The 13,816-nt window shown below is 38.4% G+C and overlaps 1 protein-coding gene across 7 annotated transcripts in view; it reads left to right on the top strand.

Moving 5' to 3' along the window:
• The window catches only part of TTC33 (tetratricopeptide repeat domain 33), a 75,237-nt gene that overhangs the window by 42,894 nt on the left and 18,527 nt on the right, over positions 1 to 13,816 (top strand). For all 7 annotated transcript variants that reach the window (XM_051853785.3, XM_008262149.4, XM_008262146.5 and 4 more), the window contains exons 3-4: positions 39 to 120; positions 1,504 to 1,635. In XM_051853785.3, coding sequence (XP_051709745.1) covers positions 39 to 120; positions 1,504 to 1,635 — 214 coding nt within the window. The remainder of the gene's footprint in view (positions 1 to 38; positions 121 to 1,503; positions 1,636 to 13,816) is intronic.

Here is a 13,816-nt window from a genome sequence, read left to right as displayed (position 1 = left end):
CTAGAAAGATGACATTAATGTGACTTTAATAACCACAGGTATCGTGAGGCAATTCAGAAGTGGGATGAAGCACTCCAGTTAACCCCAAATGATGCTACCTTATATGAGATGAAATCACAGGTAATAATTATGAAGAGCTTATGTTATGAAATTTACTACATTTCTTGGTAAGCAGTGATGGACCAAAATAGCATTCCCTCTCATTTTCTTTTTCAAATATAATTTATTTGGGAAAAAATTCACTATAGTATTTATGGATTTGCCTTTTGCATCAAATTAGAAATTAATTTGTTTTCACAGTGTAGTTAACTTATTTTAAACTATGATAAAATATGAGCAGATGGATATCTTTTAAAAAGTCATTATTGATGATCTCTTAAATAAATGAAAAATGTCTGTTTTTCTTGTAAATTAGTTGTAATAGACTTAGCAATAAGTCTGTTTTCCTTAAAATGTTCATGGATTGGGTTCTGGATGAGATTTTTCTAAAAAATATATTAGGTCAGAATATATGTAGCTTATCAATAGTTTAAAAATAGCAATTATGCTTTAAAAATAAATTACTAAGGTTCTGTGGGACAGCCCATAAAGCAAACCCCCAAGCACCTCAGTTAGGTTAGCCAAGATCCTTCAAAGGTCTCCAACAGAGCATTCACCATATTTCTAGAAGGAAATTTTTATAATTCAGCTCGATCTGCATACTTAACAAATATTTCTCAGATGATAATATCCAATGTGGACATTCTTTTGATCAGCTTTGATTTTTAGTTTATCCAATAAATATCCAACTCAATTCACTGAATGAAGTGTTTTGGGGCTTATCATTGGGATGCTTTACATTTTCAGTTTTAAATAGTTACATAATAATAGCAGGATTTGTGGGGAACTGTATGATGATTTAGTTTGGAACTTGATGCTTTTATTACAAATCCTCTAAAATGTTAATGATCCCAAAGATTATAGACAAACTCCAGTCCTTTCTTATAGCCTATGGTAGAAGGCTCCGGAACTCTGGTTTTTCTGGTTTGTATGATTTGAAAAGTGCACTTGTGACAAGGCATATGGAATTTTAAATTATTTTTATAGCAGAAAGAAGTTACCTAGGCACAGGATGTCTGGTTGAACAAATTAATTTACCTAGTTTACCAGAAAGACCCAGTGTTCCCTATCAACTATATTGTAAACAGAGTAAATAAAAATGAGATTGGGAGTTGAAATAGCTCTGAGCTGCCATAGCTAGAAAATGACTGCTTGGTTTTAACCCTCTGGATGTAAGGTTCAATAACTGGAAAGGAAATGCTTTAACATCATTAGTTATTTCAGGAGTGAAGACGACTGTATTTTCTGATTCTCAATGACAGAGGAGGGGGTAAAAAAATGCACTGAAATGCTGTGTTTTCCAGACTAAAAACATATTTATAAAGAATAAAAGGTGGTTATTAGTCAGTACTTTGATAGTTTATGTATATTAATGACAGGTTTTTTCTTCTTTTTGGTTTATAGGTCCTAATGTCTCTTCATGAAATATTTCCAGCAGTACATGCGGCAGAAATGGCTGTCCAGTGCAATCCACATTCATGGGAGTCTTGGCAAACTTTGGGACGTGCTCAGCTTGGATTAGGAGAGATACTGCTGGTAACGAAATCAGATTATTATTTAAATTTTTGTCTACTGAAGCAAAAAATCAATAACCCCTCAACAAATTTATGCAAAAAATATATTACCTTTTAAAGGTATTAGTTCATAAGCACTGATCAAAATTATTACTGAACATCTTTTGTGATTATAAATGCTGGTTGTACCAGGGCCAAAATATCTTTTATTTACTTGACATCACAGAAATTTAAAAAACTTAATGCAAAACACTGTCTGATGTAGGTAAGCTATATTTGAATAGGTAATAAGCACCTTTTACCTTAGTTCTTTGGATCATTAAATAGACCACATTTTTTTTTTTTTTTTTTTATCTTTTATTTAATGAATATAAATTTCCAAAGTACGTCTCATGGGTTACAATGGCTTTCCCCCCCATACCGTCCCTCCCACCCACCACCCTCCCCTTTCCCACTCCCTCTCCCCTTCCATTCACATCAAGATTCATTTTCGATTATCTTAGTATACAGAAGATCAGCTTATTATACCTTAAGTAAGGATTTCAACAGTTTGTTCCCACACAGAAACATAAAGTGAAAAATAATAGATGATTTTTTTTTAAATGATGATGAAATCAGATCAGACCTATTGTCATGTTTAATCCCAGTGAGAGTCAAGCTGGGAATTGATAGTTTCTTTTTTTTTTTTTTTTTTTTTTTAACAGAAGATCAGTTTAGTGTACATTAAGTAAAGATTTCAACAGTTTGCACCCCCATAGAAACACAAAGTGAAATATACTGTTTGAGTACTCGTTATAGCATTAAGCCTCAGTGTACAGCACATTAAGGACAGAGATCCTACATGAGGAGTAAGTGCACAGTGACTCCTGTTGTTGACTTTACAAATTGACACTCCTGTTTATGGCATCAGTAATCTCCCTATGCACCAGTCATGAGTTTCCAAGGCTATGGAAGCCCCTTGAGTTCTCCGACTCTTATCTTGTTTAGACAAGGTCATAGTCAAAGTGGAGGTTCTCTCCTCCCTTCAGAGAAAGGCACCTCCCTCTTTGAAGACCTGTTCTTTCCACTGGGATCTCACTCACAGAGATCTTTTTGCCAGAGTGTCTTGGCTTTCCATGCCTGAAATACTCTCATGGGCTTTTCAGCCAGATCCGAGTGCCTTTAGGGCTGATTCTGAGGCCAGAGTGCTATTTAGGACATCCGCCATTCTATGAGTCTGCTGAGTATCTCACTTCCCATGTTGGATCACTCTCCCCTTTATTTATTCTATCGGTTAGTGTAATAGACCACATTTTAAAGTGTAGTGTTATTGTAGTGGTAGATTTCGTAGTAGAAGGAAGAAAGTAGAATAAGGTAGAGTAATGGTGATAAATTTTTAGACTGAAAAGTTACCATGCTTAATTAGGGGAAAATATAGGAGCTTATGAAAAGGAAACACTCACTGTGTGAAGTTTACCATAAAGTGGTTTAAATGTGTCTCTCAGTTTGATCATACACCTTGTTGATAACAAAGGATAAATCGAAGGAATTAGTTGTGAGAATTGTCCTGTTTTTGTTTTGGCAGGGCTATATATACTGGATGGTTAACAAAATTTAACTTTTTAAAAAAATGTGGCTGGTGCTGCAGCTCAATAGGCTAATCCTCTGCCTGCGGCGCCGGCACACCGGGTTCTAGTCCCGGTTGGGGCGCTGGATTCTGTCCCGGCACCCCTTTTCCAGTCCAGCTCTCTGCTGTGGCCCAGGAGTGTAGTGGAGGATGGCCCAAGTGCTTGGGCCCTGCACCCACATGGGAGACCAGGAGAAGCACCTGGCTCCTGGCTTCAGATCAGCACGGTGTGCCGGCCGCAGCGCGCCAGCTGCAGCAGCCATTGGAGGGTGAACCAACAGAAAAGGATGACCTTTTTCTCTGTCTCTCTCTGTCTCACTGTCCACTCTGCCTGTCAAAAAAAAAAAAAAAAAAAGTAAGTCTAACATAGGAATGCCAGTGTTTTCTTTTTCATTAAGTAAGTTAATAATTATTATTGTCCTAGTGTGATAGATAAGTGCTAATTTCTAGGGGAAAAGAAGACAATTCAAAGATTTAAAAATTTAAAATATTCACTTGTAAACTTAAAAAATTAGTTTTATCTGAGAAGTAGAGAAAGAGAGAGACAAAGAACAAACAAATGCTCCTATCTGCTGATTCTGTCTCCTGAATGCCTATTGCAGCAGGGATTTGGAGCTGGGATCCAGAAACTCAGTCCAGGTTCCCCATGTTGGGTGGCAGGGACACAACTACTTAAGCCATCACGTGCTGCCTCTCAGTTCATGCATTAGCTGGAAGCTGGAATTGGGGAGCTGGAATAAGTTGGGACTTAAATGTAGGCATTCTGATATGTTATTCGGGTGTCCTAACTAGTGACCTAACCACTGGGCCAAATATCCTCCCTTATAAATTTTTACTTTAATTAAGTACTTTAGATTTTGTTTGAGTTATGCTATATTGTCTTTTCTAATATTGAAGAGTATAATCAAATTATTAAATTATACTCTTTTAAAAATGCTACATGTTGGGGCTGGTGCTAAGGCATAGTAGGTTAAGCTTCTGCCTGTACTGTGGCTGCGGCATTCCTTATGGGCGCTGGTTTGAGTCCTAGCTGCTCAACTTCCATTCCAGCTCCCTGTTAATGTCCTGGGAAAGCAGTGAAAGATGGCCCAAGTGCTTGGGACCCTGCATCTAGAGAGGAGACCCAGTGAAAGCTCCTGCCTCTAGCCTGACCCAGTCCAGGCCACTGTGGCCTTTTGTGGAGTGAACCAGCAGATGGTAGACCTCTCTCTCTCTCTCTCTCTCCATCTCTGTCTCCTTTTGTCTGTAACTCTGCTTCTCAAATGAATAAATAAATCTTAAAAAAATGCTATACATTGAAACTTAAGTAGGAATTGAAAAGTAAGAATAGAGTGGATTTAAGAGCTTTTATTGTTCTATCATATAAAAATAATTTTTTTCTGTGGTAGGAACACTTAATATCAGGTCTGCCCCCTTAAATTTTTAAATTTATATAGGTATTGTTGACTAGGTACAATGTAGCACAGCAGAATTCTAGAACTTGTCTACTGTGCTTGATTGCTTCTTTTTTTTTTCTTTTAAGATTTATTTATTCATTTGAAAGGCAGAGTTGAGAGAGAGAGGGAGAGACAGAGAGAGATCTTCCATCCATTGGTTTATTCCCCAAATGGCCAGAACTGGGCTGATCTGAAGCCAGGAGCCAGGAGCTTCTTCCAGGTCTCCCACGTGGGTGTAAGAGCCCCAAGCACTTGGGCCAACCTTCGCTTTTTTCACAGGCTCATTAGCAGGGAGCTAGATCGAAGTGAAGCAGTCAAGGCTCATATGGGATGCTGGTACTGCAGATGGTGGTTAACCCACTGCACCACAGTGTCAAATCCAGCTTGATTGCTTCTTTATGCTGTTGATTAACAACTCCCTATTTCCTCCTATACCCTACTGCTGACAACAATAATTCCACCTTTTGATTCCATGAATTTGACTATTTAGGTACCTCGTATGAGTGTCCTTTTGTGACTGGCTTATTTCATCGAGTATAATGTTCTCGAGGTGTCACCCATGTTGTTGTATATTGCAGACTTTTCTTATTTCTTGAGGCTGAATGATAATCCCATTGTATTTATATATAGCACATTTTCTTGAAGCATTCATTGGACATTTAGATTGTTTCTGCATATTGTTGTGAATAGTGTTTCAGTGAATATGAAAGTGCTGGTATCTCTTTGAGATCCTGATTCTTTTGATAAATACCTGTAAATAAGATTACTGTATCGTATAGTAGTTATGTTTTTATTTTTACAGGCTCTTTCATGCTATGTCCATAGCAGCTGTCCCATTTTTCTATTTCTACCAATAGTGTACAAGAGTTCTGATTTTTTCACAACCTCGCTAACACATGTTATCTTCTGTTTTTATTAAATTTTGAATAATTTATTTATATAAAGGGAACAGATTTCATGTATTTCATATATGCAGTTCTAAGAACACCCTTCCTCTTTCCTCTCCTTGTTCCCACCTTCCCTTCCTTCCTTATTTTTAAAGTTTTGTGATGACATACTTTTAATTTACTTTATAATCACAAGCTTAATCTTCCAATAAATAAAGAATTTAACAAGTAGTAAGTAGAAAAACCACTATTCCTCGAGAGTATAGCCACAGGCTGTAAACAATAATCAAATCTCAAGATTTCAATTTCATATATATATATGTATATATAACCTTTTTGAAGTACTCTATATATTATTTACCACAAATCAGAAAAGAGATGGTTTTGTGGTTTTGACTTGCATTTCCCAATTGATTTAGTGCTATTGAGTATCATTTCATGTACCTGTTTCCCATTCATATTTTGTTTTTTTTGCTAGTAAGTTGTTGTAGAAGTTCCATATGTATCTTATAAGTTAAATCCTTGGATACATAATATGCAAATATTTTCTTAGTCTTTAAGGTTGCCTTTCACTCTGTTTATTGTTTCCTTTGCTGAGTGAAGGTTTTTATGATTTAGTCTTATTTGCCTATTTTTCATTTTATTGTCTGTGCCTTTCTTGTTATATCCATGAAATCACTGTCAAGACCAATGTCATGAAGCTTTTTTAATGTTTTCTTTAGAAGTTTTATACCTTTGGTTCTTATGTTTTAAGTTTGTAATCTGCTTTGGGTAGATTTTTATATATTGAGTAAGATGAGGGTCCAGTTTCATTCTTTAGTATGTGGATATCCAGCTTTCCCAACATCATTTGTTTTCCTGTTGATACTTGGAATTCTTGTTGATGATCAGTTGACCATGTATGAGAGGTCTTCCAAAAATTCATGGAAAATAGATGTGATGAAAAACTATGCATGAATTTCAGTTTTGTTGCACCAAAATAAATTTATCTTTTGATTCCATTTTCCATGAACTTTTTGAAGTACTTTGGTATGTGTGGATTAATTTACAGGCTTTCTATTCTTTTCTGTTGGTCTGTATACTATGTCTCGTACCAGTTACACACTGTTCTATTTATTGTAGCTGCAGCTTTATAATATGCATGAAATCAGGAAGTATGTGCTTCCAACTTTGTTCCTTTTCAAGGTTGATTGGCTTTTCAGGCTCTCTTGTGGTTGGTTCCGTGTGGATTGTGGAAATGTTTTGTGCAGTTGTATAAAAAATGCATTTAGAGTTTGATAGTGATTGTACTGAATCTTTAGATTGTGGATAGTGTAGATGTTTTAATGGTATTAAGTTATCCAGTCTGTGGAAAGACATTTGTTTATGTCTTCTTTAAATTCCAGCAATGTTCCATAATTTTCTTTTTTTTTTTTTTTAAATATTTATTTATTTGAAAGTCAGAGTTACACAGAGAGAGAAGGAGAGGCAGAGAGAGAGAAAGAGAAGTCTTCCACTGGTTCACTCTCCAATTGGCTGCAACGGCTGGAGCTGCACCAATCTGAAGCCAGGAGCCTCTTCCGGGTCTCCCACACAGGTGCAGGGGCCCTAGGACTTGGGCCATCTTCTACTGCTTTCCCAGGCCATAGCAGAGAGCTGGATCGGAAGTGGAGCAGCTGGGTCTCAAACTGACACCCATATGGGATGCTGGCACTGCAGGCGGTGGCTTAACCCGCTACACCACCTGCCGGTCCCCCCCCCCCCCCTTTTTAAAAAGATTTATTTACATAATTTTCAATGTACAAGTGTTTTGTCTCTTTAGTTTTAGTCCTAAGTATTTCATTCTTTTTTTTATTTTAAAGATTTATTTTATTTATTTGAAAGAGTTACAGAGAGAGAGAGACAGATCTTCCATCTGCTGGTTCGCTCCCCAGATGGCTGTAATGGCTGGAGCGGAGCCTATCCGAAGGCAGGAGCCAGGAACGTCCTCTGGGTCTCCCATGTGGGTGCAGGGGCCCAAGGAATTGGGCCATCTTCTACTGCTATCCTAGGCCATAGCAGAGAGCTTGATCGGAAGAGGAGCAGCCGGGACTAGAACCAGCACCCATATGGGATGCCGGCGCTTCAGGCCAGGTTTTAACCCGTTGCGTTACAGCGCCAGCCCCAAGTATTTCATTCTTTTTGGTGCTATTGTAAAATACATTGTTGCTCTAATCTCCTTTTCAGTGTTTAATGTATAGAAACACAACTGTATTGTGTATGCTGCGATGTTATTGAATTCATTTATTTAACATTTTAAAAGGCTTTTTTTTTTTTTTTTGGAGTCTTTAGGACTCAGGGACATTATTACTTCTTGCTGAATTTCCCTTGCTTATAGTATAGTACAGTTTTGAGTAGAAATGGTGAGCATGAGCATTTTTGTCCTGTTCCTGATCATTTAGGAAAACTTTCAGTTTCAGTTTTTCATAAACAACTTTTTGATTCCATATTTATTTTTCAAATACTAAAAGCATTCTGTATTGTCTTTTTTTTTTTTTTTTTTTTTTGGACAGGCAGAGTGCACAGTGAGAGAGAGAGAGAGACAGAGAGAAAGGTCTTCCTTTGCCGTTGGTTCACCCTCCAATGGCCACCGCGGCCGGTGCGCTGCAGCCGGCGCACCGTGCTGATCTGATGGCAGGAGCCAGGTACTTCTCCTGGTCTCCCATGGGGTGCAGGGCCCAAGTACTTGGGCCATCCTCCACTGCACTCCCTGGCCACAGCAGAGAGCTGTCCTGGAAGAGGGGCAGGTGCGACAGAATCCGGTGCCCCAACCAGGACTAGAACCCGGTGTGCTGGCGCCACAAGGCGGAGGATTAGCCTAGTGAGCCGCGGTGCGGGCCCGCATTTTGTATTGTCTTAATATTGTTTCTGTTTTAGGTTTAACCTTTTTTTTTTTTTTTTTAAAGATTTATTTATTTGTTGGCTGGCGCCGTGGCTCACTAGGCTAATCCTCCGCCTAGCGGTGCCGGCACACCGGGTTCTAGTCCCGGTCGGGGCACCGGATTCTGTCCCGGTTGCCCCTCTTCCAGGCCAGCTCTCTGCTGTGGCCAGGGAGTGCAGTGGAGGATGGCCCAGGTGCTTGGGCCCTGCACCCCATGGGAGACCAGGAAAAGCACCTGGCTCCTGGCTCCTGCCATCGGATCAGCGCGGTGCGCCGGCCGCGGTGGCCATTGGAGGGTGAACCAACGGCAAAAAGAAGACCTTTCTCTCTGTCTCTCTCTCTCGCTGTCCACTCTGCCTGTCAAAAAAAAAAAAAAAAAAAGATTTATTTATTTGAAAGGCAAAGTTACAGAGAGGCAGAGGCAGAAAGAGAGAGGTTTTCCATCCGTTGATTCACTCCTCTGATGGCTAGCTGTAATGGCTGGAGCTGCGCTGATCTGAAGTCAGGAGCCAGGAGCTTCTTTAGGATCCCGTGTGAGTGTGGCGGCCCAACTACTTGGGCCATCCTCTATTGCTTTCCCAGGCCATAACAGAGAGCTGGATCGCAAGTGGAGCAGCTAGGACTTGAATCAGTGCCCATATGGGATGCTGGCACTGCAAAAGGCAGCTTTATCCAGTATGCAACAATGCCGGCCCCTTAACAATTTTTTTTTTTTTTAGCATTTTGCCATGTTTGCTTCTCATGTAAATGTTATCATGACTTATATTATGTTGAGATACTTTTTTCCTTCTATTTCTAGTTTGTTGACTTTTTATCAAGACAGTATTAAATGTTGACAAATTATTTTTTCTGCATCAGTTGAGACAGGTAGAATTGTTATCCTTTATTCTGTTAATATGTGGTATCACATTAACTGGTTTTTCATCCTTGCATCCCAGGGACGTATCCTGCATGAACATATTGTGTAAATGTTTTAATGTGTTGTTGAGTTCAGCTTGCTAGGATTTGGTTGAGATTTCTTAAATCTGTGTCTATCAGGGATATAGTCCCTTAATTTTCTTATTGTGTCTTTTTCTACCTTTGATATCAGGATGATCTTGACCTAACAAAAAGAGCTTAAAAATGTTCTTTCCTTTCAGTTTTTTGGGAAGAATTTGAGAAGCATTGACATTAATGTTTTTTATAATTAATGGTGGTGTGGTGAAGTGGGGTAAGTCCCTGCTTGGGATTCCCACATTTCATATTGGATCGGCTGCTCCACTTATGATCCAGGGCTGTCTTCTTTTTTTTCTTTTTTTAAGATTTATTTTATTTGTATGAAAGATAGAGTTCCAGAGAGATGTACAGCCAGAGAGAGAGAGAGAGGTCTTCCATCCACTGGTTTACTCCCCAAATGACCACAACGGCCAGAATTGAGCTGATCTGAAACCAGGAGCCAGGAGCTTCTTCTGGATCTCCCACATGGGTGCAGGGGCCCAAGGACTTGAGTCATCTTGTACTGCTTTCCCAGGCCAGAGCAGAGAGCTGGATCGGAAGTGGGGCAGCTGAGACTTGAACCGGTGCCCATATGGGGTGCTTGTGTTGCAGGCTGGGGCTTTAACCTGCTGTGCCACATTGCTGGCAGGGCCATCTTCTGATGCTTTCACAGGCACATTAGCAGGGAGCTATATTGGAAGTGGGCCAGCCAGAACTTGAACCGTTGCCCATATGGGATGCTGGCATCACAGGCAGCAGCTTTATCCATGACACCATGGCGCCAGCCCCTATGATTTCATATTGGTGGATTGTATATTTCTACATATTTGCTCATTTTTTCTAGGTTGTATAGATTATTAGCAAATAATTGATCATAGTATTTTCTTCTGATTCTTTGCATTTCTGTGACTTCCATTGTAGTGTCTCCTTTTTTATTTCTGATATTATTTGAGTCTTCTCTTTTTTCTTAGTAAGTCTAGATAAAACATTCTCCAATTTGTTTTCTAAAAACTGACCCTTAGCTTTATTGATATATTTTCCTATTTTCCGTTTTGTTTATTTCTTCTCTGATCTTTATTATTTACTTCCTTCTGGTAACTTTGGGCTTAGTTTGTTTTTGTAGTTCCTTGGGATGTAAAACTAGGTTGAATTACTTGTTTTTTCCTTATGTGTTAACTTTCTTAGTACTGCTTTTGCTGCAGTGATTAATTGGTAGAGAAGAATTTACTATTGCCATTTTGTTAATTGTTATTTACTAGTCTTTTGTTTCCCCAGTCTGTCTTTTCCTCTCATCCTTCTCTGTATTTTGGTAATTTTTATATTGATATGCTTTGATTCTGTTTTCTTCTGTGTACTTCTGTAGGTGTTTTCTCTGTGGTTACTCTGGGATATATGTAAACTCTGTCTTTATAAAGCTGATAACAGTTTATTTAAGAGAGCTTGATTATGACAACTGAGTTTTTTTTTTTTCCCCAGAAACCTTTTGTTTTAGGTATACAAACTTCATACATTTCATAAGTACCACTCAGGAACATAGTGATTCTTCCCACTCTACCTGCCTTCCTACCTACACTCCCATCCTTCTTCCTCCTTCCTCTCCTGAACCCATTCCTATTTTTTATTAAGATCTATTTTCAATTAACTTTATACTTGTAAAATTAACTCTATACTAAGTAAACAGCTCAAAAAATAATCTGGAAAAAAAAACTGTTCCTAAACAGTCGAGACAAGGGTTGCTCAAAATCATCACATCTCAAAGTGTCAATTTCACTTCTGTAGATTACCTTTTAGGTACTGTATTTACCACAGATCAGGGAGAACATGTGGTATTTGTCCTTTTGGGACTGGCTTATTTTACTAAGTATAATATTTTCCAGTTGCATCCATTTTATTGCAAATGACACGATTTCATTTTTTCCACCACTGTGTAGTATTCTATGGTGTACATATCCCATACAAAACTCTTTTATGAATTCCAATAGCCTCTTAGTGGAGTCTTTTGGATCCTCCATATATAGAATCATGTAATATACAAATAGGGATAGTTTGGCTTCCTCCTCCCCAAGTTGTGTTTCTTTGATTTCCCTTTTTTTGCCTGATGGCTCTGGCTAAAACTTCCAGGACTATATTGAATAGCAATGGTGAGAGTGGATGTCCTTGTCTGGTTCTGGATCTCAGTGGGGATGCATCTAACTTTTCCCCATTCAATAGGATGCTATCCATGGGTTTGTCATAAATTGCCTTGACTATGTTGAGGAATGTTCCTTCTGTACCCAGTTTGCTCCAAGTTTTCATTATGAAATGATGCTGAATTTTACCAAATGCTGTCTCTGCATCTAATGAGATAATCGTATGTTTTTTGTTTTTCATTTTGTTAGTGTGATTTATCACATTGATTGATTTGCGAATGAATGTTGAACCATCCCTGAATACCAGAGATAACTCCCATGTGATCTGAGTGAATGATCTTTCTGATGTGTTGTTGGATTCAATTGGCTAGTATTTTGGTGAGAAATTTTATGTCTGTGTTCATCAGGGAAATTGGTCTGTGGTCCTCTTTCTCTGTTGCATCTTTTCCCGGTTTAGGAATTAAGGTGATGCTGGCTTCATAGAAAGAAGTTGAGAGGATTCTCTCCCTTTCAGATGTTTTGAATAACTTGAGAAGAATTAGAGTTAGTTTTTCTTTAAAAGTCTGGTAGAATTCAGCAGTGAAGCTGTCCAGTCCTGGGCTTTTCTTTGTTGGGCGGGTCTGTATTACTGATTCAATTTCTATCTTGGTTGTGGGTCTCTTTAGGTTTTCTATGTCTTTATGGTTCATTTTAGGTAAGTTTTATATATCCAGGAATCTACTTTCTAGGTTTCCCAGTTTGTTGGCATTACGGTTCTTTGTAGTAATTTCTGATAATTCTTTTTATTTCTGTGGTGTCTGTTGTTACATTTCCTTTTTCATCTTTAATTTTATTGATTTGGGGGTTCTTTTTTTTTTTAATTAGTTGGGTCAATGATTTGTATTTTTTTTTAAAAAACCAGCTCTTTGTTTTGCTGATTTTTTGTATTTTTTTGTTTCAATCTTGTTTGTTCTCTAATTTTAATTATTCCTTTTCTTCTATTAATTTTGAGTTTAGTTTACTATTGTTTTTCTAGGTCCTTGAGATGCATTGATAGCTCACTATTGGTGCCTTCCCAGTTTTTTGATGTAGGCTCTAATGGCTATAAACTTTCCTCTTAACACTGCTTTTGCTGTATCCCATATGTTTTGATATGCTGTATTTCTTCTTCATTCATTTCTAGAAATTTTTTATTTCTCTTTTGATATCTTGTATGACCCACTGTTCATTCAGAGGTATGTTGTTCAGTCTCCATGTGTCTGAATATGTTCGAGAGATTCATGAGTTGTTGATTTCCAGTTTAATTCCATTGTGGTCAGAGAAGATGCATGGTAGGACTTCAATTTTTTTGAATTTTCTGATACTTACTTTATGGCTTAGTATGTGATCTATCCTAGAGAAAGTTCCATGCACCGGTAAGAAGAATGTGTATTCTGCAACTGTATGATGAAAAGTTCTGTAGATATCCATTTGGCCTATAGTGTTGATTAACTATGTTTCCTTGCTGATTTTTTGTCTCATTGATCTGTTCATTGCTGAAAGTGGGGTATTGAAGTCCCCTATTACTATTGTATTATAGTTTATATCTTCCTTTAGATTCATTAAAATTTCTTTTAAATAGCCAGGTGCCCTGTAATTAGGTACATATACATTTATAATAGTCACATCTTCCTGTTGTGTTGATCTCTTAATCATTACATAGTGTTCTTCTTTGTCTCTTTTAGCAGTTTTTGTGTTAAAGTCTATTTTGTCTGATATTAGGATCGTCACACCAGCTCTTTTTTGGTTTCTATTAGCATGGAATATCCTTTTCCATCTTTTCACTTTCAGTCTGCCTGTATCTTTGTTGGTGAGATGTGTTTCTTGTAGGCAGCAAATAAATGGATTTTATTTTTTAATCCATTCAGCCAGTCTGTATCTTTTACCTGGAGAGTTGAGGCCATTTACACTATTGATAAGCAATGATGTGGCCCTGCCATTTTCCCATAAAAATTCCTGTTGTTGGAGGAGCCAAGATGGCGGAATAGTGAGGGCGCGCACTGATAGTCCAGGAAAAGATAGTTTAATAAAAGTGGAGTTACTGTAGTCTCAGGAAAAGGCTCGGCAAAAAATTACAGAGGAAACTCTTCCGGATCTAGTGGATGTGACACGGAGGAACTACGGGGAGAGCAAGGACGCCCACGGCGCGGAAGCCGAGGCACGGGAGCCGAGGCGTGGGAGCCGAGCCGTGGAAGCCGAGCCGCGGAGTCTGTACGCCAGTGCTGGAAGGGGAGGTGAGACAAAAGCCTCGGT

The sequence above is a fragment of the Oryctolagus cuniculus genome, chromosome 14, assembly GCF_051225735.1.
Source record: "Oryctolagus cuniculus isolate XC-2025 breed Fujian yellow rabbit chromosome 14, ASM5122573v1, whole genome shotgun sequence".
NCBI classification, from domain to species: Eukaryota; Metazoa; Chordata; class Mammalia; order Lagomorpha; family Leporidae; genus Oryctolagus; species Oryctolagus cuniculus.
Note: the sequence above shows the minus strand (reverse complement) of the source record. Positions and strands in the feature narration are given on the sequence as shown.